General features: G+C 36.3%; 1 protein-coding gene across 1 annotated transcript in view; it reads left to right on the forward strand.

Moving 5' to 3' along the window:
• Positions 1 to 22,229, forward strand: part of LOC113251194 (phospholipid-transporting ATPase IB-like) — a 175,156-nt gene that overhangs the window by 127,610 nt on the left and 25,317 nt on the right. The window contains exons 27-28 of the mRNA XM_026493021.4: positions 9,668 to 9,790; positions 17,486 to 17,564. Of these exons, the coding sequence (XP_026348806.3) occupies positions 9,668 to 9,790; positions 17,486 to 17,564 (202 nt within the window). The remainder of the gene's footprint in view (positions 1 to 9,667; positions 9,791 to 17,485; positions 17,565 to 22,229) is intronic.

A 22,229-nucleotide genomic window follows, 5' to 3' on the forward strand; every position in this document is an offset into this window, starting at 1 on the left:
TGAGAGCAGATATAAAAATTATAAAGATGTTGGAATTAGTAGATAAGGACTTAACACAGATATTTTAAATCTTATGAACATGTGCAATAATATAGAGGAAGAAATGAACATAATGAGAAAAACAGAAGATATAGAAAAGAACCAAATAGAACCTTGTGATGAAAAATACAAGTAGGAAATGGACATTTTTCTGGGTGGGATTAAGAGCAAATTAGAAACTTCAGAAATAGGATAGGTAAATATGAAGACATAGCAATTACAGAAGCACAGAGAGAAAAGTCAGAAAAACACACAAATGTTCTTCATAACCAAATTGTTGAAAATCAGTGACCAAGAGAATAATCTTTAAATCAACCAGATAAATATTACATATAGAAAATAAATGTAGGAATAAGAACACATTTCTCATTGAAAACCATGCAGGGCCAAAGACAATGGACTATCTTTAAAGATCTGAAAGAGAGGTTGGGAGAAAAGATGGTGGAGGAGTAGGGGACCCCTTTTTCATCTGGTCCCTTGAGTTGAGCTGGATATCTGCCAGACCATCCTGAACACTCATGAAATCAGCCTGAGACGTAAGAAGATACATCTGAATCTCTACAAACAGAACATTTCTGGTGCTTGGTCTCTAGGTATGAAGCAGGGAGCTGAAAGTCTGTGCCTAGATATCGGAAGATAAACAGAAAGGGGAGGGAGCCACCGCGCTTGGGCACTGGGAAGCAGTAGCCACCTGCACTGGGGAGGGGGCCAGACTCGCGGACCGGCACCCGTGACAAAGCAGACTGAGACCGGGAGCCCGGAAATGCGTGTGCAACCAGACTGAGAACTGGAGCTCTGGAGTGCTCACTGGAACTGGACTGATACTGGGAGCTCGGGAGCGCACGCATCCAAACTGAAAACCGGAGCTCGGGAGAGCAGACTCGAACTAGACTGAAACTAAGAGCTGGGGACTGCGCGCGTGTGTGACCAGACTGAAAACCGGTGCTCCGAAGCGCGCATGAACCACACTGAAAAAGGGAGCTTGGGAGCATGCGTGGGAACTGGGGGCAGCTGGCGGTGTTAGAAACACAAAGGACAGAGACGTGCCGGCCCTGGAAGTGAGGACTGGGAGCGCGGCTGTGGGGTGCATAACCTGGGATGCTGCAGGGTTTTTAGCAGCACCAACAGAAACAGTGTTAAAGAGGCCAAGAGAGCTCAGTGGAGAGTGGACTGTGATCTCTCTGTTCTGTGACAGAGGCTAGGATACAGCCAGTGCTGCTCTGACTCTCAGAAGAGTCACAGAAAACCACCAGGAAAAGCCACCAGAGAACAAAAGCCCAGAAATACCCGCTCATTGTGCCCATCCCTGTCCCCCCTTGCAGGCGACAGGGTGACTCTACCAAAACAGGGTTGCCTGAGTATCAGTGCGGCAGGCCCCTCCCCAAGAAGGCAGGATGAAAAATCAAGAAACCCACATCCCTAGGGTCCCTATAAAACAAGTGCACACTGCCAAGGTCCTGGTCAATAATTTGGGCTCTGTGCATCCCTGCAACCTCTCCTCATCAGAATGACATGGAGGAGAAACCCTCAGCAAAGAAAGGAGACAGAGACTGTGGCCTCTGCCACAGAACTGATGGACATGGATATAACCAAATTATCAGAAATGGAGTTCAGAGTAACAATGGTAAGATGATGTGTAGGCTTGAAAAAAATATTAATGAAAATATTAATGAGAATATAGAATCTCTGAGGGCAGAAATGAGAGCAAATCTGGCAGAAATTAAAAATGCTATGAATCAATTGCAGTCTAAACTAGACGCTCTGACAGCCAGGGTAAACGAGGCAGAAGAACGAATTAGTGAATTGGAGGATGGGATGGTAGAAGAGAAAGTTAAAACAGAAACTTGGCTCAAAAAAATCCAATCTCAGGAATGTAGATTACAGGAGATTACTGACTCAATGAAACATTCCAATGTCAGAATCATCGGCATCCCTGAGGGGGTGGAGAAGGAAAGCAGTCTAGAAGAGATATTTGAACAAACTGTAGCTGAGAACTTCCCTAATCTGGCAAAGGAAACAAGCATTCCTGTCCAAGAGGCAGAGAGGACCCCTCCCAAGGTCAATGACAACAGACCAACATCACATCACATCATAGTGCATTCGCAAATATTAGATCCAAGGATACAGTATTGAAAGCAGCCAGGGGGAAGAAAATTCTTATGTACAGAGGGAAAATTATCAGAATAACATCAGACACATCTACAGAGACCTGGCAGGCTATGAAGGGTTGGCAGACTATTTTCAAACCTCTATCTGAGAAGAACATGCAGCCAAGGATTCTTTATCCAGCAAGGCTGTCATTCAGAATTGATGGAGAGATAAGGACCTTCCAGGATTGGCAGAAACTGAAGGAATTCGTAACCACCAAGCCAGCCCTATATGAAATATTAAGGGGGGGTTCTATAAAAGTAAAAAGGCCCCAAGAGTGATACGGAACAGAAATTTACAATCTATAGAAAAAAGGCTTCACAGGCAACATGACATCGTTAAAATCATATCTCTCAATAATCACTCTCAATGTGATTGGCCTAAATGCTCCCATAAATGCCATAGGGTTGCAGATTGGATAAAAAGACATGACCCATCCATTTGATGTCTACAAGAGATTCATTTTGAACCGAAAGATACATCCAGACTGAAAGTGAAGGGATGGAAAACCATTTTTCATGCCAATGGACCTCAAAAGAAAGCTGGGGTAGCAATTCTCATATCAGACAGATTGGGTTTTAAACTAAAGACTGTAGTCAGAGATACAGAAGGACACTATATTATTCTTAAAGGATGTATCCAACAAGTGGATATGACAATTATAAATATCTATGCCCCCAACAGGGGAGCAGCTAGATACACAAGCCAACTCTTAACCAGAATAAAGAGACATATAGATAATATGTTAATAGTAGGGGACCTCAACATTCCGCTCTCAGCAACAGACAGATCTCCTAAGCAGAAAATCAACAAAGAAACAAGAGCTTTGAATGACATATTGGACCAGATGGACCTCATAGGTATATACATAACACTACACCCCAGAACAATAGAATACTCATTCTTTTTGAATGCACACGGAACTTTCTCCTCAATAGACCATATACTGGGTCACAAAACAGGTCTCAACCAATACCAAAAGACTGAGATTATTCCCTGCATATTCTCAGAGCACAATGCTTTGAAACTGAAACTCAATCACAAGGAAAAATTTGGAAGAATCTCAAACACTTGGAAACTAAGAACCATCCTGCTCAAGAATGATTGGGTAAACCAGGAAATTAAAAATCAGTTTAAACATTTTATGGAGACCAACGAGAATGAAAACACATTGGTCCAAAACCTATGGGACACTGCAAAGGTGGTCCTAAGGGGAAAATACATAGCCATCCAAGCCTCACTCAAAAGAATAGAAAAATCTAAAAGGCAGTTTTTATATTCTCACCTCAAGAAGCTGGAGCTGGAACAGAACAGGCCTAACCCACACACAAGAAAGCAGTTGATCAAGATTAGAGCAGAGATCAATGAATTAGAAACCAGGAGCACAGTAGAGCAGATCAATAGAACTAGAAGCTAGTTCTTTGAAAGAATAAATAAGATCGATAAGCCACTGGCCAGACTTATTCAAAAGAATAGAGAAAGGACCCAAATTAATAAAATAATGAATGAAAGGGGAGAGATCACAGCCAACACCAATGAAATAGGAAAGATCATTAGAAACTTTTATCAACAGCTTTATGCCAATAAATTAAACAACCTGGAAGAAATGGATGCCTTCCTGGAAGCCTATAAACTACCAAGACTGAAACAGGAAGAAATTGATGATTTAAGCAGACCAATTAATTATGAAGAGACTGAAGCAGTGATCAAAAACCTCCCCCAAAACAAGAGTCCAGGGCCTGACAGATTCCCTGGAGAATTCTACCAACCATTCAAAGAAGAAATAATACCTATTCTCCTGAAGCTGTTTCAAAAAATAGAAACAGAAGGAAAACTACCAAACTCATTCTATGAGTCCAGTATTACCTTGATCCCCAAACCAGGCAAAGACCCCATCAAAAAGGAGAATTACAGACCGATTTCCCTGATGAATATGGACACCAAAATTCTCAATAAGATCCTAGCTAATAGGATCCAACAATACATTAAAAGTATTATCCATCAAGAGCAAGTGGGATTCATCACTGGGATGCAAGGGAGGTTCAACATTCGCAAAACTCAGTGTGATAGATCATATCAACAAGGAAAGAGTCAAGAACCATATGATCCTCTCAATTGATGCAGAAAGAGCATATGACAAAATACAGCATCCTTTCCTGATTAAAACCCTTCAGAGTGTAGGAATAGAGGATATTCCTCAATTTCATAAAAACCATCTATGAAAATCCTACAGCGAATATCATTCTCAATGGGGGAAAAGCTGAAAGCCTTTCCCATAAGATCAGGAACACGACAAGGAAGCCTACTCTCATCATTATTATTCAACATAGTACTAGAAGTCCTTGCAACTGCAATCAGACAACAAAAAAGGGATAAAAGGTATCCAAATCGGCAAAGAAGAAGTCAATCTGTCTCTCTTCACAGACAACATGATACACTATATGGAAAACCCAAAAGACTCCACCCCCAAACTACTAGAACTTATAGAGCAATTCAATAATGTGGCAGGATACAAAATCAATGCTCAGAAATCAGTTGCATTTCTATACACGAACAATGAGACTGAAGAAAGAGAAATTAGGGAATCCATTCCATTTACAATAGCACCAAAAGCCATACGTTATCTCGGAATTAACTTAACCAAGAGATGTAAAGGATCTATATTCTAGAAACTACAAATCACTCTTGAAAGACCTTGAGGAAGACACAAAAAGATGGAAAAATATTCCACGCTCATGGATCAGAAGAATAAACATAGTTAAAATGTTTATGCTACCCAGAGCAATCTACACTTTCAATGCCATCCCGATCAAAATACCAATGACATTTTTCAAGGAACTGGAACAAACAGCCCTCAAATTTGTGTGGAACCAGAAAAAGCCCCAAATCGCCAAGGAATTGTTGAAAAGGAAAAACAAAGCTGGGGGCATCACAATGCCGGATTTCAAGCTATACTACAAAGCTGTGATCACAAGACAGCATGGTACTGGCACAAAACCAGACACATAGACCAATGGAACAGAATAGAGAACCCAGAAATAGACACTCGGCTCTTTGGGCAACTAATCTTTGATAAAGCAGGAAAAGACATCCAGTGGAAAAAGACAGTCTCTTCAATAAATGGTGCTGGGAAAATTGGACAGCTATATGCAAAAGAATGAAACTTGACCACTCTCTCACCCATACACAAAGATAAACTCCAAATGGAAGCAAGACCTCAATGTGAGACAGGAATCCATCAAAATCCTAGAGGAGAACATAGGCTGCAACCTCTTTGACATCGGCCACAGCAACTTTTTTCATGACACATCTCCAAAGGCAAGAGAATCAAAAGAAAAAATGAACTTGTGGGACTTCATCAAGATAAAAATCTTCCTCACAGCCAAGGAAACAGTCAAAAAAACTAAGAGGCAGCCCACGGAATGGGAGAAGATATTTGCAAATGACACTACAGATAAAAGACTAGTATCCAAGATTTACAAAGAACTTCTCAAACTCAATACACAGGAAACAAAAAACAAATAAAAAAATGGGCAGAAGATATGAACAGACACTTTTCCAATGAAGACATACAAATGGCTAACAGACACATGAAAAAATGTTCAAAATTGTTAGCCATCAAGGAAATTCAAATCAAAACCACATTGAGATACCACCTTACGCCAGTTAGAATGGCAAAAATTTCTTTATCCCTTTCTTCCCCTACCGATCTTCCTAGTTCTTATGTTCCATAGATGAGAGAAATCATATGATAATTGTCTTTCTCTGCTTGACTTATTTCACTTAGCATTATCTCCTCCGGTGATAAAGAAAGGGGGGTAATCAGAAGGGGGAATGAAGCATGAGAGACTATGTACTCTGAGAAACAAACTGAGGGCTTCGGGGGGGGGGTGGGGGAATGGGATAGGCTGGTGATGGGTAGTAAGGAGGGCATGTATTGCATGGTGCACTGGGTGTTATACGCAACTAATGAATCAGTGAACTTTACATCAAAAACCAGGGATGTACTGTATGGTGACTAACATAATATAATAAAAAAACATTAAATTTTTTTTTCAATGAAACATTACCTGTAATGGGGAGAATTAACATTAGTTCAAATGCCAAAAAAATTTTTTTTAAATTTTTTTATTATGTCAAAAAATATTTAAATAAGTAAAACCATCATATATTACCATATACAAATTAGAATGACAAGTAACTGGAAGATGTAATGCATGGATATGTTTGTATGAAATAAAGTAAAATAAAAGAACTTGAAGAAAAAAAAAGAATGGCAAAAATTGACAAGGCAGGAAACAACAAATGTTGGAGAGGATGTGGAGAAAGGGGATCCCTCCCACACTGTTGGTGGGAATGCAAGTTGGTACAGCCACTCTGGAAAACAGTGTGGAGGTCCCTTAAAAAGTTAAAAATTGAGCTACCCTATGATCCAGCCATTGCACTACTGGGTATTTACCCCAAAGATACAGACGTAGTGAAGAGAAGGGCCATATGCACCCCAATGTTCATGGCAGCATTGTCCACAATAGCTAAATTGTGGAAGGAGCCGAGATGCCCTTCAACAGATGACTGGGTTAAGAAGTTGTGGTCCATATATACAATGGAATATTACTCAGCCATCAGAAAGAACGATTACACAGCATTTGCTGTGGACAGGACTGGAGGAGATAATGCTAAGTGAAATAAGTCAAGCAGAGAAAGACAATTATCATATGGTTTCACTCATTTATAGAACATAAATAGGAACATCGGAAAACAAACAAACAAAAAGAAATAGGAAGATCGGTAGGGGAAGGAAGGGAAGAAAGAAGGGGGGTAAACAGAAGGGGAAATGAACCATGAGAGACTGTGGACTCTGGAAAACAAACTGAGGGCTTCAGAGGGGAGGGGGGTGGGGGATTGGGATAGGCCAGTGATGGGTAGTAAGGAGGGCACATATTGCATGATGCACTGGGTGTTATACGCAAATAATGAATCATGGAACATTACATCAAAAACTAAGAATATACTTTGTGGTGACTAACATAACATAATAAAAATTATTATTAAAAAATAATAAAGATCTGAAAGAAAGAAAGAAAAAGTCCATTAACCCAAAATTCTATATCCAGCAAAAATGTCTTGTGAAAATAAACCAAGAAAATAGAAATTTATCACCAGAAGACCCATAATACTTGAAATGTTAAAGGAAGCTCTTCACACAAAAGTATACCAGGATGAAATTTGGATCTTTCCAAAGAAATAAAGAGAAACAGAAATGTTAATTATGTAGGAATTAATAAAAGACTTACCCTTTTCCCCTCAGTTTTAATCATAATGACAGATGACTGTTTAAGGCAAAATTAATAATGTATTCTGGGATTTGTCATTAATTTAACATAAAAATGTATGATAACTATAGCACAAAGAACGGGAGGAGGGATTTGGGAGTGTACTATTATTTGAATTTTGTGATACATTCCATATGTATACTCTAAACCTTAAGGAATAACTAAAATCCCCAAAAGTTATCTCTAATGAACCAGTAATGGAGATAAAATCTTAATATTCAATTACTTCAAAAGAAGTTAGTAAATAAGGGAAAGAGGAAGACTACATGCAACAAATAGAAAAAAGTAGGAAGATGGGAGTTTTAAATCCAACCACATTTACAATTACACTGAAATGTAAGTGGTCTAAATATTGTAATTAAAAGGCAGATATTGTCAGATTGGATTAACAAAATCAAAACCTACTTCAAATATAAAGGCACAGATAGGTAAAAAGGAAAAGGATGGGAAAAAATTTACCATGTAAACAATAATTTTTAAAAAAGCCAGTAGCTATATTAATAACAGAAATAATAGCCTTCAGAAAAATAAATATGGCTAGTGATGAAGATGAATATTTTATTATAAAGTGTTAACTTATTAATAACACATTAGAATCCTATGTAAGAACAACAGCTTATTAGAAACTAATTAGAAATGAAGTAGATACTGATATAATTAAATGGCAAGTTACATAAATCAACTCTTACATGTAGAGACTTAAACTCTCTTTAATGAAAGGGTCTGGGTGCATTAGACAGCCTATCACCTCCATGAGCCCTGGGACCCCAGTCTACACCAGCACCAGCCATTGGTTTCTGATGAGCACTAAGTGCTTTGGTGAAAAACCTACAACTAACATCATACCTAATGGCAAAACCTGTTTCCCTAAGATGAGGAACAAGAGAAGAATGTATGTTCTTATCAGTTCTATTCAACATCATCTGTAGATCCTAGCCAGTGTAATCACTCACACACACACAGAGACACACACACACACACGAAAGAAAAAGAAAAAAAAGAGGTTTGACAACGAATAATGCTTGCGGTAGTTGCTGTCAACATTCTGTATAAAATTCTAGAAAATCTACATTGGTCATACGTCATGTTAGATTGCTGTAATAAAGGTCCCCCAATTTGTTCATGTTCTTCTGTATCCACACCTTTTGGTGTACCCACTCACGCCGACTCTGGGTTTGGTCCTGTGATTGGATTTAGCCAATGAGACAACAGCAGGCCTAAGAAGCGCAGAGGTGTGAAAAATGCTTGCTCACTGAAGCTTGCACCATCTTGTTGCTCTTTGTGAAGAGTCCCTGGTTAAACTGCCTTGGAAACAGAAACAAAATGGAGCAGAAATATGTCATTTCTATCTTCTGTTTTCCTCTCTTCTCATTTTCTCTCCCTTTTCCTCCTTTCCCCTTCTTTCTCCTTTTTTAACTTCTCCCTTACTTCACCATTTTTTTCTCATATTATTATACCTACTATTACAAGGTTCCTTCCTTGACAAGGTCCAGAACTTTTTAAAGGATCATGTATTTTTCATTTAATATGGTTACTAACATAATGATTGTTAATAAAATATTTGAAGAGTAAGTGAATAGGAAATATCTCTTTGTTTCTGATAACAATTATCAAGATAAAGAATTTTTGTGTATTTTTTTAAATCTAACATTCACAACACTATTTACTGAGTAACTACTATGTGCCAAGACCTGACAAGTGAACTAGCTTATAAAACAACTGGTTCTTATGAGGGATATAGATGTCATTATTGGTAGATAAATGGGTCAGTATTATGCCTATTATTTAAATATCTAGATATTCAATTTATTTTTATGCTCATTTAACAGAAGAAGAAATTTATTCATTTTATGCTCATAAAGCAACATTTAATTTCAAATCAATCAGAAAAATTAAGTCATGATTTGTTAAATGTGTTTGAATCTATGTGACTCTATATCTTCTTTGTAAATAATTTTTATTTTTAAATAGCTTAAGACTTACCAGAAGATGCAAAAATATTTCTGTGTATCCTTCAACCAGCTTCCCCCATAATGATATCTTAATAGTTGTAATACATCATCAAAGTCAGGAAATTGACATTGCTACAATATTAACTCAATTACAGACTAAAAGTTCTTTTTAATAAATCCTTGTTTTCTATGTAGATTTTCACTTCATTACCACCTTTGACTCTGGGGATCTTTGAACAATGTTGCAGTCAGAAGAGCCTGCTTATATATCCACAGCTCTACAGGATCTCTCAGGCAGGGAATACTTTCAACACAAAGGTAAACAGAAGATTTATTGCAGACCTTTCATCTCAACGCCAAAGTTACCTTTGGTCTTTTCCTTTTCTGATGCTTAAAAAAATGATTTACAAACCAGGGAATGCAGCCCTGTGCAATCATTTGCCTTGTAGTAAAGTTTATGCAGGGAATTGAGGTTTAAATAACAATATGTGGGGAAGAGAAGCCTTAAGGAAAAGAAGGCACCATGTACGGTCCCACAAATTGTGCACTGAGCAGCTTCAGGAGGCACGTTGTGCAATGCGGCAGTCCTGGAAAATACTTGTTGTCTTTTTAGATGAGACAAGTGGTTCTTTTGGAATGATTTCTTCCTGGGAACACAGAGTTGAGATTTAGCAGGGGAATTAAAGGGGTCTTACGGGCCGTAAGAGTAAGCCTAACTGCATCTCAATCATCAGTGAAGCTTTAAGAAAATATAGACACCTGCAAGTATCTTTTCAAATTAGTGTTTTTGTTTTCTTTGGGTAAATACCCAGTAGGGCCATACTAGATCACATGATAATTATATTTTCAATTTTTTGAGGAACTTCTATACTGTTTTCCCCAGCGGGTATAGCAATTTGCATTCCTACCAACAGTACACAAGGGTTCCTTTTTCTCTACATTCTCACCAACACTTATGTTATTTCTTGTATTTTTTATTTCAGCCATTTTGACAGGTGTAAATTGATATCATTGTGGTTTTAATTTGCATTTCCATGACCATTAGTGATGTTAAGCATCTTTGATGTGTCAGTTAATCATCTGTTATGTCTTCTTTAGAAAAATGTCTCTTCAGGTCCCCTGCCCATTTTATACCACATTGTTGTTTTTTTTGGTGTTGTGTAAGTTCTTTATATATTTTGCAATTAATCCCTATGCACTCCTATATTTATTTATTTATTTATTTATTTATTTATTTATTTATTTTTTTAGGCAGTCTAATTTTATTTTTTTATTATGTTTGATTAGGCGACATATAGTACATCATTAGTTTTGGATGTAGTGTTCAACGATTCATTAGTTGCGTATGACACCCAGTGCTCATCACCACACGTGCCCTCCTTAATACCCATCACCTGGTTACCCCCTCCCCTCACCCTCCTCCCTTCTGTAATCCTCAGTTTGTTTTCTTTTCTTTTTTTTTTTTAATGATTTTTTATTATATTATGTTAGTCACCATACAGTACATCCCCGGTTTCCGATGTAAGGCTCAATGATTCATTAGTTGTGTATAACACCCAGTGCACCATGCAATACGTGCCCTCCTTACTACCCATCACCGGTCTATCCCATTCTCCCACCCCCCTCCCCTCTGAAGTCCTCAGTTTGTTTCTCATAGTCCATAGTCTCTCATGTTTCATTCCCCCTTCTTTTTTTTTTTTTTTTTTTTTTTTTTAAGATTTTATTTATTTATGTGACAGAGAGACAGCCAGTGAGAGAGGGAACACAGCAGGCGAGTGAGAGAGGAAGAAGCAGGCTCCCAGCAGAGGAGCCCGATGTGGGACTCGATCCCGGAACGCCGGGATCACGCCCTGAGCCGAAGGCAGACGCTTTAACGACTGCGCTACCCAGGCGCCCCCCTCATTCCCCCTTCTGATTACCCCCCCTTTCTTTATCCCTTTCTTCCCCTACCGATCATCCTAGTTCTTATGTTCCATAGATGAGAGAAATCATATGATAGTTGTCTTTCTCTGCTTGACTTATTTCACTTAGCATTATCTCCTCCAGTGCTTTCCATGTTGTAGCAAATGTTGAGAATTCGTTCTTTCTGATAGCTGAGTAATATTCCATTGTATATATGGACCACAACTTCTTAATCCAGTCATCTGTTGAAGGGCATCTCGGCTCCTTCCACAATTTAGCTATTGTGGACATTGCTGCTATGAACATTGGGGTGCATATGGCCCTTCTCTTCACTACGTCTGTATCTTTGGGGTAAATACCCAGTAGTGCAATGGCTGGATCATAGGGTAGCTCAATTTTTAACTTTTTAAGGGACCTCCACACTGTTTTCCAGAGTGGCTGTACCAACTTGCATTCCCACCAACAGTGTGGGAGGGATCCCCTTTCTCCACATCCTCTCCAACAATTGTTGTTTCTTGCCTTGTCTATTTTTGCCATTCTAACTGGCGTAAGGTGGTATCTCAGTGTGGTTTTGATTTGAATTTCCTTGATGGCTAATGATTTTGAACATTTTTTCATGTGTCTGTTAGCCATTTGTATGTCTTCATTGGAAAAGTGTCTGTTCATATCTTCTGCCCATTTTTTGATTTGTTTATTTGTTTCTCGTGTATTGAGTTTGAGAAGTTCTTTGTAGATCTTGGATACCAGTCCTTTATCTGTAGTGTCATTTGCAAATATATTCTCCCATTCCGTGGGCTACCTCTTAGTTTTTCTGACTGTTTCCTTGGATTGCACTCCTATATTTATTGCAGCATTATCTGCAATAGCCAAAATATGGAAGCAATCCATGTGTTCATCAATAGATGAATGGATAAAGAAGATGTGTTGTGTGTGTATATGTATATATACACACATACATACACTCTGGAATATTACTCAACCATAAAAATAATGAAATCTTGCTATTTGCAACAACATGGATGGGCCAGAAGGGTATAATGCTAAGTGAAATAAGTTAGAGAAAGACAAATACCATATGATTTCACTCAATGTGGAATTTAAGAAACAAGTGAACAACAACAAAAAGAGTCAAAAAGTAGACTTTTAAATACAGAGAACAAACTGGTGGTTGCCAGGTGAGAGTTGGGTAGGAGGATGGGCGAAATAAAGAGAATCAAGAGTACACTTATCATGATGAGCACTGAATAATGTTTAGGATTATTGACTCATTATATTGTACACCTGAAACTAACATAACACTCTATGTTAATTGTACTTCAATAAAAAAAAATATATAGATACCTGGAAAAAAACGTGAGTCTTTTAAATGTATTGCTTCATGGCTCAGAATATGGTCTATCTTACAAATATTTCATCTTTGCTTGAACAGAATAATTAAATTAGGTCAAGTTCATAGTGTTCAAACTTCTACATTCTTATTAATTTTCTGTTCAATTATTCTATCAATTATGGAGAGGAAATAAAATCTCCAACTGAAAGTGTAGATTCATCTATATCCCTTTGAAGTTCTACCAGTTTTGCTTCATGTATTTTGAAGTACTGTTATTATGTGTATAAATGTTTAGGATTGTTATATTGTCTTGGTTGATCCCTTTTTCCTTAAGAAATTACCTTTTTATTTTCTTCTTTGATCTAAAATCTAATTTGTCTGATACTAGCATGACCACTTGAGCTTTTTTTACATCTTTTTTGTATCTTTTTTATATCTTTTAAAAAATTTTTTATCTTTTTTTATAACTTTAATCTTTTTTTAAATATTTTTTTCCATCCTTATAACCTATTTGTGTCTTCATATTTAAAGTGTGTTTCTTGTAGGCAGTTTGTAGTCTTACTTTGTTATCTAATCTGATGATATCTGCCTTTAAAACGAGTGTTTAAAGCATTTATATTTAATGTGTTTATTGATGTGTCTTGATGTAAACTTAACATCTTTCTATATATTTTCCATTTTTCCTAATTATAATTTCTTTCCTTGTTTTCTGTTGTTCTGACTTCTTTTGGATTAATTTTTGTGAATTGCACTTCATCTCCTTGTTGGCTTCTTAGGTTTAATTTTTTTTTTTTTTTTTAAGGATTTGATGGTGTGCCTGGGTGGCTCAGTCAGTTAAGCATCTGCCTTCAGCTCAGGTCATGATCCCAGCATCCTGGGATTGAGCCCCATGAGCCCCTGCTTCTCCCTCTGCCTGCCGCTCTGCCTACTTGTGCTTTCTATCTCTCTGTCATACAAGTAAATAAAATCTTTAAAAAAATTGCTTTAAGTTTTATACCATACATCTTTAGGTTAGTATAGTCTGCCTTCAAGTGATATACTAATTGACACACGGTATAAAAAACGTCATAGTATACCTCCATTTCTCTCCTTCTGACCTTTGGACTATTGTCATACATGTTACTTTTACATATGTTAAAAACCCCATAATATATTCATATTTGTGTTTGAAAAATTATTTTTAAAAGTGATTTAAATAGCAAGTGAAACACTTTTTGTTGTTTTTCTTTACCCATAAACTTATTATTTCCAGTGATCTATCCTTTGTGTAGATTTGCATTATTATTTTTTGTTGTAATTTCCTTTCTGCCTGAAGGACTTCTTTTAAAATTTCTTGTAGTGCAAATCCATTGGTGATGAACTCTTTCAGCTTTTATTTATCTCAAAAAAAATCTGCATTTACCTTTACTTTTGAAAGCTATTTTTGCTTGGCATAAAATTCTAGGTTGATAGTTTATTTCTTTCAGCAATTTTCATTGTCTTCTTACTTGCATTTTTTTTTTATGTGGAATTACTGTTATCTTCATCTTTATGACTCTAATGTGTCTTTTTTCATCTGGCTGCTTTGAAGATCTTTTTCTTTATTACCACATTTGAGCAGTTTGATTGTGATGTCTCATTTCTTCATGGTTTTTGTGCTTGGGGTACTTTGAGCTTCTTGGATCTGTAGGTTTATAGTAAGAAAATCAGCAAACTATGGTCTATAAGCCAAATCTAGTCCTCTGCTTGCTTTTATAAAGTTTTATTGGGAAGTAGCCATGCCCATTCACTTACAAATTCCCTGTGATTACCTTAAAGTTAACAATCACAGAATTGAGTAGTTGTAATGGAGATCAATGTGGACCCTAAAGAATAGAAAATATTTTCCATTTTATAAGAAAGAAATATTTTCCATTTAATAAGTCCTTCATAAGGAAAGTTTCCTTGTTTATAGTCTACATCAAATGTAGAAAATTTTCAGCCATTGTTTTTTGAAAATATTTTTTTCTGGACAATCTCCTCTCCTTCTGTTGCTTCCAATTATACATATATTAGATCACTTAAAGTTGTCCAAAACCTTATTAAATCTATATTTTTGTTTCATACATTCTCCTTTGTTAAATTTTAGGTATTTAAAAAAATTTTTTTTGTCTTCAATTTACTTCTGCAGTATCTATGTCATTAATTTTTCCTTCTACAGTATTGAATCTGCATTACTGTCATTTAGTAAATTTATTATCTCAAAAATTGTAGTTTTTAATCCATAGAATTTCTATTTGGAAATGTTTTATATCTTCTATTTACCTACTTGCCATTTGAACATGAAGAATAGAGTTATACATTTTCAACATCCTTGTCTGCAAATTCTAACATCTATGTTGGGTGTGGGTTGGATTTAATTGATTTATTTACTTCTTTATTTTAGGTAGTATTTTTCTTCTTTTTTTTCATGGCTGCTAATTCTGGATTGGATGCCTGATATCATGAATTTTACCTACGTGATGGATATTTTTGTATAACTATGAATACTTTTTTCTTTATGTGTTTTTTTTTATTTAAAAAAAATTTTTAGTGAAGCATCATTGGCACACAATGCTACATTATTTCAAGTGTAAAACATAGTGATTCAACAAGTCTATACATTATGCCATGCTCACAAGTGTAGCTTCCATCAGTCACCATACAATACTATTACAATACCATTGACTATATTCCCTATGCTGTACCTTTTATCCCCATGACTTATTCATTCCACAACTAGAAGCCTGTATCTCTCACACCCCCTCACCCATTTTGCCCATTCCCCCTACCCCCCCCCCAGCAACCTTCAGTGTGTGCTCTGTATTGTTGGGTCTGTTTCTGCTTTTTGTTTATTCATCTATTTTTTAGATATTCCACATAAAAGTGAAATCATATGGTATTTGTCATTCTCTGCCTGACCTATTTCACTTAGCATAGTATTCTCTAGGTCTATCCATATTGTTGCCAGTGGTGGGCTCACATACTTTTTTATAGCTGAGTAATATTCCAGTGTGTGTGTGTGTGTGTGTGTGTGTGTACCACATCTTCTTTATCTATTCATCTATGGATGGACAGTTGGGTTGCTTCCATGTGTTGGTTATTGTAAATAATGCTGCAGGAAACATAGGAGTGCCTGTATCTGTTTGAATTAGTGTTTTTGTTTTCTTTGGGTAAATATCCAGTAGTGGAATTACTAGATTATATGGTATTTCTATGTTTAATTCTTTGAGAAATCTCCATACTGTTTTCTACAGTGGCTGCACCACTTTGCATTGCCACCAACAGTGCACAAGTGTTCCTTTTTCTTCACATTCTTTCCAACGTTTGTTGTTTCTTGTGTTTTTGGTTTTAGCCATTCTGATAGATACAAAGTGATATTGTGGTTTTGATTTGCATTTCCATGATGATTAGTGATATTGAGCATCTTTTCATGTGTTAGTTGGCCATCTGTATGTCTTCTTTAGAAGAATGTCTTCCCATTTTTTAATCAGATTATTTGGTTTTTTTGGTGTTGAGTTGTAGAAGGTTTTAAATGTATTTTGGATATTTACTCCCTATTGGATGTATCATTTGCAAATATCTTCTCCCATTCAGTAGGTTGCTTTTTTATTTTGTTGATGGCTTCCTTTGCTGTGCACAAAAGCTTTTTATTTTGAATTACCATGACTATTCTTGAGTTTTGTTCTGGAAAACAAGCAAGTTAACTGGAAACAATTTAATCCTTGTGGATCTGCATTTTAATATTTATTAGGAAGGACAGGAGTTGTGCTAAGTCCAAGGATAATTTTTCTCCAGTATTGAGACAAAAACTTCTATGTATTCTACCCAACATTCCATGAGTCTTGAGGTTTTCCAATTTGGCATTAGCTGTGTTTTTAAACCAGTTTCTTACATTCTTTCCTAAAAACAGTTTTACTCCAGGAAATTTAGGTCACTGGACAAAATATGTTTTTTCCACATTTTTTTCTTCTCTAGTCCTTTATCTGTAAGTCTTCCTGGCAAGCATAAAAATAACAGGTATATTTAGAAGCGAAAGAACAAAGATTTGTTTTGTTGTTGTTCAACCATCTTCTAACTCCAAGGGGTACCCTTGTTTGACCCTAGAGATTTTATATTATTAAGATTTCCTCAAAGAGGGGTGGCTGGGTGGCTCAGTCGTTAAGTGTCTGCCTTCGGCTCAGGTCATGATCCCCACGTTCTGGGATCGAACTCTGCATTGGACTCCCTGCTCAGTGGGAAGCCTGCTTCTCCCTCTCTCACTCCCCCTGTTTGTGTTCCCTCTCTCGCTGCCTCTCTTTCTGTCAAATAAATGAATAAAATCTTAAAAAAAAAGATTTCCTCTAAGAAAATTGTATGTGGTTTATGAAAATTTATTTTGACCATAGTCTAGGTGGAGATGTAAAGGTGCAGAATGTATCATATGAAATAAGGTATGAAATTATATTAAAATACTACAGCCTAAACATTGAAAATATTTGTATTTCTTTTAAAAATTACTTCTGGTTCTTTTTCATTGGATAATTTAGGTCTTTATAATTTTTATAACAAATATTCTATATTTGTGTTCTACAAATTTATATTTAATGGGTTTTCCTTTCAAATAATATCCCATACTTTCACAGTCATTTCTTTTAGAAGTAGAAGAAATGGAATTTTTCCATCTCCAGGAAAACATTTTTGCTTTATAACTGTTTCAAACAACAAGAATATTTCATAATGTAACATATTTTTAGATTTAGACCAATGTACTATTATAACTTTCTTGCTTTGCTTTCTTTTAGGTGTTTTGGTTTCAATGTTTAAATGCTTTGGTCCATTCCTTCATTCTCTTCTGGATGCCCATGAAAATGCTGGAGAATGGTAATGGCTTCATTGTTTCATATATTCAACAAAAAGCATGTTTTACACACTGGGGCCAATATTTCTGTGTGTGTGTGTGTGTGTGTGTGTGTGTATGTGTATGTCTCCACAGAAAGAACTTAAAGCAAAAAAAAAATGGAATTTAAAATATTTACCTATATGTAATGTTACAATTTGGTTGACATTTAACAGTTGATCTTTAGAACACATTTTGTCTTTGACATATATAAATTGAAAATTAGTGCTTTTATTGTTAATTTGTAATAAATATTTGAGTCAGTAGGTCTGATAGAAAGCACAACAGTTCTAATGAATTTTTGATACCTTCTATAAGTTTGAAATTTATGTCTGTTTCTTGTTTCACTTCCGAAACCTCACGCTTCAATTTAGACTATAACACAAGTTCAGTATACTTTATTATTGGACCAAGTCTCTTTTTCCTGATGTACAATTTTCCAAAAAAACCATTATGTGTGAAGTTTTTCTACAGACTGACCTGGGTATAATACATCTAAATGTAGGAGTTATACTTATGAAGTATGCTACTGCTATATAATGGGTTCACAGCCACAAATTAAGATGCATAGTGTAATTATTTTTCTTTAATCAGATTTAATTTTCATTGTGTATTACTAGCAATATGTCCTTTATTGTGGACATATTTTTTTAAACATTGAGTTTGAGTTGTATGTGTGTTTGTTGGTATTTAAAAGAATGGATCTGCCATTAACATAGCTAAAGCCCTTCCTTGTAAAGAAAATGGGCAAAACTTTCAAATGATAACAAATACATCAAAATCCCAAGTTTACAAAAATTCTTTTTGGGATGGAAATGTGAGGGGCTCTTGGGATCTGCTCTCCAGCCAAATAAGCCAAACTGGTCAAAACTATAAAAACACAATTCTGCAAATTTTCTGGATATTATCCTAGAGACAAATAAAGAAACATTTATTCAGGCAAATCTGCAACTTAGTCAGAATGTCAAAAGTCTGTGGCATTGTAGCCATGACTTACTCCTTCACTCCCTTATTCACAACCTAGCTTGATGGAAGTTCCACTGCAGGCAGATGTGGTTAAGAGTGTAGGACTACTAGTCTTCTCAATTATCAACCAGGGTTACCATATCTCACAGGAGGGGCCAGCCACCAGCATTTCTCATCCCCCCCCCCAACTCTGAGTTAAAGAGGCAAAATTCCTGATGAGTGTGGTCAAGAGGTTAGAGCGCCCCTTTTCCTATCAACTTATATCCATAGGCAGAGTCTCTACCATAGGCATTACAGGCTAAGAATATTGGGTTCCTGAGGACTCTCACCAAAGCTTGCTTGTAGGGCAGAGAATCTCTAAGAGATTGTTGGGAAGACAAGCCAAGAAGACCAGTGACTACAACATCACTATCACCAAGAGTAGTGGCAATAAGATTTTGCCTATGGTGAGAGGTATTATGTATTACCAAAACTCTTCCCAAAGGAAGTGACTATTTGAAACTGACTAGGGGGAGAGTTCAAGTCTAGGGATGTTCTCAAAAATAATAACTCTTCCTAATTGAGACCAATAAGCTAAATCATAGGCCTACTAATTTACCAGAATGAACCAGGGACAGAGACAGATAAAAATAGTTCTCCCAAGGTGAGAACAACATCAAAGACTTGTCTCAAAATTATCCAAGCCTGAATTTAATTGGATCAGACTGCTGTATAATTTATGCCCCAGAAAATTATCAAAAACAATAGACTAACCCATGGGTAATTAGTGGAGCCTAACAACTAATGTAATGCCAAATGAGTCAGACGGCTTAATGGAGAAATCAGGGAAAAACACAGTCAAAACAGACCAGATAAAACCAAGGTGACTTTGCTTGCCCAGGGCTGCACCTTCCAAGGTGCAATACCAAGGTTTAACCCTGGGGAAATAGACTTCACTAAAATAGCCAGCCAAATCACAAAACAAATACACAAGCATCAACACAATATAAGCCATAAAGGGAGGAGGGAATAGTATCCAGAGTAGTTACAATATATTACATAAAATTCCCAGTTTTCAACAACAACCAAAAATTACAAGACACACAGAGACAGGACTGCATGACCCATACACCAAGAAGTAATTAGGTAACAGAAACTGCCTGTGAGAGGGCCTACATGTAAGATTTAACAAAGAGTTCAAATTAGCCATATAAACATGTTCAAAGTGCCAAAAGAAATGTTTAAAGGTATGAAGGCACATCAAACAGATTGCCAATAAAGAGAAATTATAATAAAGAACCGAATGAAAATTCTGGAGTTGAAAACTTTTAATAAAAAAAAAAGAACAATTTATTAGAGTGGCTCAGTGGTAAATTTGAAGAAGAAAGAATTATGAAACCTTATCTTACATTAATAGAAAGTATGCAATTTGAAGACCAGAAAGAAAGTAGAATGGAGAAAAATGAACACAGAGTCAGAAATGTGAGAAGCTTTTAAACACACCAAAAGAGGTATATGGGAGTATAAGAACAAGAGCAGAAAAAGAATGAAGTAGAAAAAGTATTCAAGGAAATGGTGGCTAAGTAATACATCTTCCAATCCACAAACATGGGCTGTCTTTACATTCATTTAAGTCATCTTTTATCCCAAATTCTAAATAATTTTTAATGACCTTTTAGAATATAAAATTTTCATTAGTTGTAAATCACCAGAAATATAATTACTACTATAGAATACAAAGGATAGTAAAGCATTGAGAACAATGCAAACATTTTTGAAATATGGAAAATTAGAATTTGGGATGTATTTTCCCTTTTTAATTATAATTATAATGGTGTCACTGACCTGTTCAGATATCACAATTTTTTACCCTCTTTGAGTTCTCAGAGATTGAGGTGGTCCTGTGCAGCTTGCAGGGTGGGGATCTCCAGCAGCTGTGGTAGGATAGGCTCTTAGGGCAGGAAAGTAGAAGTGGTGATGGGGGCAGGGATTAAGACCTGGGTATGAGATCCTCACAGAAAGGTCTTGGAAAGTTTCTGTTGCCATAGATGCCCATCCTATGGGGAGAGCATTTGCAACTTGGATATATATATAAATCAGGGACTGTAATTTCACTTGTATGATGGTTTCTTATCAAATAATCTTTCATCAATTTGATGAAAGGCAGACACTATCCACTGAGCCACCCAGGTGCTCTGATTTTGTTGAGAAGTCTGAAATTTCTTCTATTTGTTTCTCTTTATGTAATATGTTTTCTATTTTTGTATAATTTGTAGGTTTTTCTCTTTATCACTGATTTTCAGCAATTTGATTTTGATATGCCTTGGTCTGGTTTTATTTGCATTTACGCTTCTTGAGGTTGCTCAGTTTTAGGGTCTGTTGGTTTATAGTTTCCATCAAATATGGAAAAATTTGCTCATCATTTCTTTTTATATTTTTTCTCTCACTCTTTTTCTTCTTCTTCTGGGACTCCAACTATACATCTGTTGAAACTCTTGATATTTTCCCACCTCTCTGTTCATTTATACCATCTTTGTTTTCTCTTTTGGTTCATTTTTATCTTCTTTTGCCATGTCTTTAAGTTCACTAATCTTTTATTTAGCAGTCTCTCTGAAGTTACTAACAATCCAGTGACATTTTCCTTCCATGTGTTAATACTCTTCATCTCTAGAAATTCTAATTAGTTCTTCTCTACATCTTTCCTTTCTCTCATTCCTCTCTTTTAAATGCCTCAGTGTAATTGTGATACTTATAATAGCTGTCTTAGAGATATTTCTGCTAATTCCAGCATGTCTGTTTTTTCTGTGTTGGCTCTATTACCAATTTTCCCCGGCTGATGGGTCAAAATTTTGCTTCTTTGTATATCATAATTTTATAATGGTTACTGGGCATTGTGAATTTTATGCTGCTGAATTTTTTTTGTTGTATATATTTAAATATTTGGACTTTGTTTTGGCAGGCATTTACATTCCCTATGAATAGTTTGATCCTTCTAAGATCTGTTTTTCTTCTTCAAGTTGAGTCTAGAGTATCTTTTACTATAGAAGTAATTTAGTTCCTATACAAAAGTTATCTCTTCTTGGGTGTCTACTGAATGTTTCACATATTGAATGAGGTCTCTTTATTTTGACCCATGGAAATTTGAGTAAATCCTAGCTTTATATTAGATCTGGCAATTTTCAACTTGCAGTTCTGTGCTAATTTGGTTTTCCACAGTAACTGTTTGTTGATGACCTTGTGAAATTTCTCAGCATACGTATGCAGATTGGCATTCCGCCAAAGACTTACGAGGACCCCATGTGACTTTCTGGAGCTCACTCTCAGCATTGTTCCCTCATTTCCAGTGCTCACTTCTGCAAATTCCAGCCATCTTGGCCTCTCTAAAGTCCAATTTCTGTCTCATCAACTCACTCAAAATGTTGACCCATCTTTGGGTTCTTCCTCTCTGCACAGACCACAAATTGCCTCTAAGTGTGAAGCAAGGGCAGTGGGCGGTCTCACCTAATTTTTCACCCCCCTCTCAGAGATCGCAGTCCTGTGCTGCTTTTTAGCCAGTGTCTGAAAAAATTATTTCATATGTTTTGTTTAATTTTCTAATTGATTATAGCAAGAGGGAAAATACTGTTGCTTCTTCATAGGTAGAAGGAAAAGTCCGGGTCTTGCTAATTTTTTTGTCACTGGTCTGTCATGTACTGAGTAAGGTG

This window comes from Ursus arctos, unplaced genomic scaffold (genome assembly GCF_023065955.2).
Source record: "Ursus arctos isolate Adak ecotype North America unplaced genomic scaffold, UrsArc2.0 scaffold_10, whole genome shotgun sequence".
Taxonomy (NCBI): domain Eukaryota; kingdom Metazoa; phylum Chordata; class Mammalia; order Carnivora; family Ursidae; genus Ursus; species Ursus arctos.